General features: G+C 37.5%; 2 protein-coding genes across 2 annotated transcripts in view; both read left to right on the top strand.

The window, feature by feature from the left end:
• The window catches only part of LOC107687720 (granzyme E-like), a 4,265-nt gene extending 2,354 nt beyond the window's left edge, over nucleotides 1-1,911 (top strand). Inside the window, exons 2-5 of the mRNA XM_016485168.1 lie at nucleotides 207-363; nucleotides 1,000-1,123; nucleotides 1,311-1,538; nucleotides 1,630-1,911. Of these exons, the coding sequence (XP_016340654.1) occupies nucleotides 207-363; nucleotides 1,000-1,123; nucleotides 1,311-1,538; nucleotides 1,630-1,830 (710 nt within the window). The 3' untranslated portion in view covers nucleotides 1,831-1,911. The remainder of the gene's footprint in view (nucleotides 1-206; nucleotides 364-999; nucleotides 1,124-1,310; nucleotides 1,539-1,629) is intronic.
• Nucleotides 1,912-2,844: 933 nt separating this feature from the next.
• Nucleotides 2,845-3,981, top strand: part of LOC107687736 (granzyme-like protein 1) — a 2,500-nt gene continuing 1,363 nt past the window's right edge. The window contains exons 1-4 of the mRNA XM_016485184.1: nucleotides 2,845-2,877; nucleotides 3,083-3,188; nucleotides 3,279-3,432; nucleotides 3,595-3,597. Coding sequence (XP_016340670.1) covers nucleotides 2,845-2,877; nucleotides 3,083-3,188; nucleotides 3,279-3,432; nucleotides 3,595-3,597 — 296 coding nt within the window. The remainder of the gene's footprint in view (nucleotides 2,878-3,082; nucleotides 3,189-3,278; nucleotides 3,433-3,594; nucleotides 3,598-3,981) is intronic.

Here is a 3,981-nt window from a genome sequence, read left to right as displayed (position 1 = left end):
GCTCCCTGTAAAAAAAAAAAAAAAAAAATATCCTGCAATTAGTTAACTTAAATTTTACTTTTTTTGTTGAGATAACTTAAATATCCAAATTAACTAAAGTTTCCTAAAAATCGAACTAAGTTATGATAAGTAATCGTGGCAGCAGTAATTTTTTTTTACAGAATATGTCCCAGAATATGCTATTGAATAGTACTAAACTCTTTTAGGTTTCTCTATGCATGATGGCATTGTTGGTGGTAAAGTCTCCGTTCCACACAGTCGACCCTACATGGTCTACATTCGTGACAAGTTTACAAGACAAGCATGTGGTGGTTTTTTGGTAAGAGAGGATTATGTGATGACAGCCGCCCACTGCATACAAAGGTAGGTGAAATTATCATATTTTAATTTTTTTTATCTGAAAATCAGAAAGAAATTGGAGTATACAAACTGACTAAGTGCAGGCACTCATTGTCTACAACTGTATGAAAAAAACACCTACTTTCAAGTCAAGTGACCTTCATTTCTTTAGCGCTTTATACAATACAGATCATTTCAGCTTTACGGTAATAAACAGGAAAATAGCGGAATAAATTATGAAAAACTCAGTTATGGAGACAATTCAAATTCTGTTGCGAGGAGCTCTAAAAAGACAATAGTGTCATTATTCAGTTCAGATCAGGTACAGTGTAAAGTTTATATGTTTTGAAACAAGTTTAATTCAGCTATAAGCAGTTCTACAGAAGGTAGCAATATCACTTCAATGTTGATTCAACTTAGTTACAGTTTAATAACAGGGTTGATGTTGCAAGATGTGATGTTATTATCTAGTTTAATTCAGTTAAAGTTTTGTTCTCATCCATTGGTATCAGGGCAGACATACTGATAATATTACTGAAAATTAAGTGTTTTTTAGATTAGTGACATTTAACATCCAAAGTCATGTCTTTCTTGTAAATATTTAATCATTTTGCAACTCTGGCCTCTACGATATCAATTTATTTTTTTTATTTTTTTTAGTAATCTTATGGTATATTTGGGGGTCGATAACAACAACCATTTATCTGACGGTGTAGAGGTAGATCCCACTCCACATCCAAAATTCAATATGAGAAGAAAAGGTCATGACATCATGCTTCTAAAGGTAATAACATAAGATTGAACAATTTCATTGGTATCATGCCTAAAAAACATAATTCCATGATAGGAAATTGTTAACATTTACCAAATATACTTTTGCTCAGCTTAAAATCTTTAATAGCCTATCTTTAAAAACACTGAATGAAATGTGGTTATCGACTGAATCATGAACTTTGCATCTTCTCTTTCAGCTCAAAACCCCAGCAATTTTGAACAAAAATGTGAGTACTATCGCTTTGCCAAAACCTGAGAATGAAGAAATCTCAAAGGACTGCATGGTCATGGGTTGGGGCTGGAAGAAATACGATCACGAGTCTCCTTCAAATGTGCTCAAAGAAGCAAACGTGACTCTGATAGACTCTGAAAACTGTGGCACGGCTGACACTCTGTGCACTGAGGGATCAACTGGACCAGCACAGGTATTTCAAGTGGCACCACTCACAAATGATCTATGGTGTATCAGTGTCGTTGCATTGCGATATACTAATAATCAAATTATATAATCCACAGGGAGACTCTGGGGGTCCAATTGTTTGTGGAGGTGTTGCACAGGGAATTGTGTCATTTTCCAAAAACCACACAAATGCAAAGTACAAAACTTCAGTGTACACTCATATTTCCCACTACTTTTCATGGATTCATGACAACATGAAACCACCTACTCAGCAGCAATATGAAACATGGAAGGGCAAGCTGGATAGAGTCTTGTAGTTGTCTGGTTCAATGCAAGTTCTATCATTTATGTTTGGGTTTAGTTTTACACCAATCATGTGTAGATGTGTAGGTTTTAAATGTGCAGGTTTAAAATAAAGGCTCATTTGTAACCCTTTCACATACGTCTAATAAGACTTTCATTTTCTGTGGCTAAAATCTACTTGAGTTTTTGTGCAGTAGCTGGCCACAAAGTGCACTGTATCACTGCTAGAACTAACCTAGAAAAAAACTATGCTAATAAACCTGCAATGCAAATTACTGGACAAAATACCATAAAGAAAAATCATGGAATTCACAAGATCACAAAATTTGAAATGAACACCTTTCTACAGAATCACCACTTTCAGCAAAATATAGCACAGGCAAACCTGAATCTAGACATCAGATTTATTGCTCTGGAAAAAAAGTAACTTAAAAAGGTCTTATCCAAAAGATGCTAATGCTAATAAAGGAACACACTGAGAATACAAATCATGCATCTGAAACAAAATAGACAATTAATGCTATTCAAGCAGCTAGTTCAAGCAAACTGACCTGTAATCTCCACCTTTGTAAGGAGGACTCTAACCATTTTGAAAAGTCTTACAAAGAGGTTAAATGTCAGAGTCTCTACCACCACAAGAGATGAGGACACTTGAATAAGTCGTGAAACAGCTTGAGCAACAAGGAAGCACCAGAGAAATTTCAGTGCATAAAAACATGCACGCACAGTGGAGAGGTTCAGTGTACTCAGACGACTTCCACAGTCTCCAGATCTCGAAAGAGTACCTTTGGGATGTGGAGAAAGGGCAGATTGACATTATGAATGTGCAGCTGATAAATCTGCAGCAATTGTATCATCCCACCATCTCAACAGCGACCAGACTTTCTACAAAAAAAAAAAAAACTTTCCAGCACCTTGCTAAATCCATGCCACAAAGACTTCAGGTTATTTGTTAAGGTTGTAAAGTGTCCACTATGCATAAAAAATTACAGTAATCCAGGTGCCAGAAGTTGCAAAAATGACAGATAATGAAATTCTCACAACTATCAAGACTGCCCCTAGTGAGCACTTTCTGATATTATCACCAAAGTGTTAGTTGTGACACAACGAAAGATGATAATCACCGACCTGTGATCAACTCTAACAACCTTTAACATTCTCTAACTTAAATGCTGTTATATCAGTGAAACTGATCTGGAAGCAGAGCATGCTGCAGCTTTTGCTATTATCTTCCGGGTTTGGGTCCCTTGAATCTCTCTATAAAAGCAGAACCCAACACCTCTTTGGTGCACATTGAGTGTAACGGAGCTGTCTACAATGAGCATCTGTTGGCATATCACTTGTCTGCTACTGCTGTGTTCCTGCACCCCAGGTATTCACATCCAGTCTACTTTAGTTATTACAATGGGCTGTTTCTCAGAATATGCTGTTGAATAGTTTCAGAACTAAACTCTTTTTTAAGGTTTCTTCATACATGGCATTGTTGGTGGTAAAGTCTCCGTTTCACACAGTCGACCCTACATGGTCTACATTCGTGACAAAGTATCAAAACAAGCATGTTGTGTTTTTTTAGTAACAGAGGATTATGTGATGACAGCTGCCCACTATAAACAAAGGTCTAGGTTAAATTGCCAGATTTTATAATTTGATCAGAAAGGGTGTACAATCTGATAAAGGAGCTTCACAGTAATAAACAGGAAAATAAAATTAGTTATGCAAACTTAATTATGGAGATGATGCAAATTTTGCAGTAATATAGTGTCGTTTTTCAGCTCAAGTCAGTTCGGTGTTGGTTCAATTCAGTTTAATAACAGTGTAAATTTCATCTACCTCCATCTGTCAGTGGATCACCAGCTTCCTGACAGACAGGCAGCAGCTAGTGAGGCTGGGAAAACTCACATCCAACAGCCGGACCATCAGCACTGGAGCTCCTCAGGGCTGTGTTCTCTCCCCACTGCTCTTCTCCCTCTGCACAAATGACTGCACCTCTAACGACCCATCTGTCAAACTCCTGAAGTTTGCAGATGACACCAATCATCGGTCTCATCCAGGACGGCGACGAGTCTGCTTACAGACAAGAGGTTGAGAAGCTGGCTGTCTGGTGCAGTCTTAACAGCCTGGAGCTGAACACGCTCAAAACAGTGGAGATGATAGTGGACTTCAGG

This window comes from Sinocyclocheilus anshuiensis, unplaced genomic scaffold (genome assembly GCF_001515605.1).
Source record: "Sinocyclocheilus anshuiensis isolate Anshui unplaced genomic scaffold, SAMN03320099.WGS_v1.1 scaffold305, whole genome shotgun sequence".
NCBI lineage: Eukaryota > Metazoa > Chordata > Actinopteri > Cypriniformes > Cyprinidae > Sinocyclocheilus > Sinocyclocheilus anshuiensis.
This window is presented reverse-complemented; position numbering and strand designations above follow the sequence as displayed.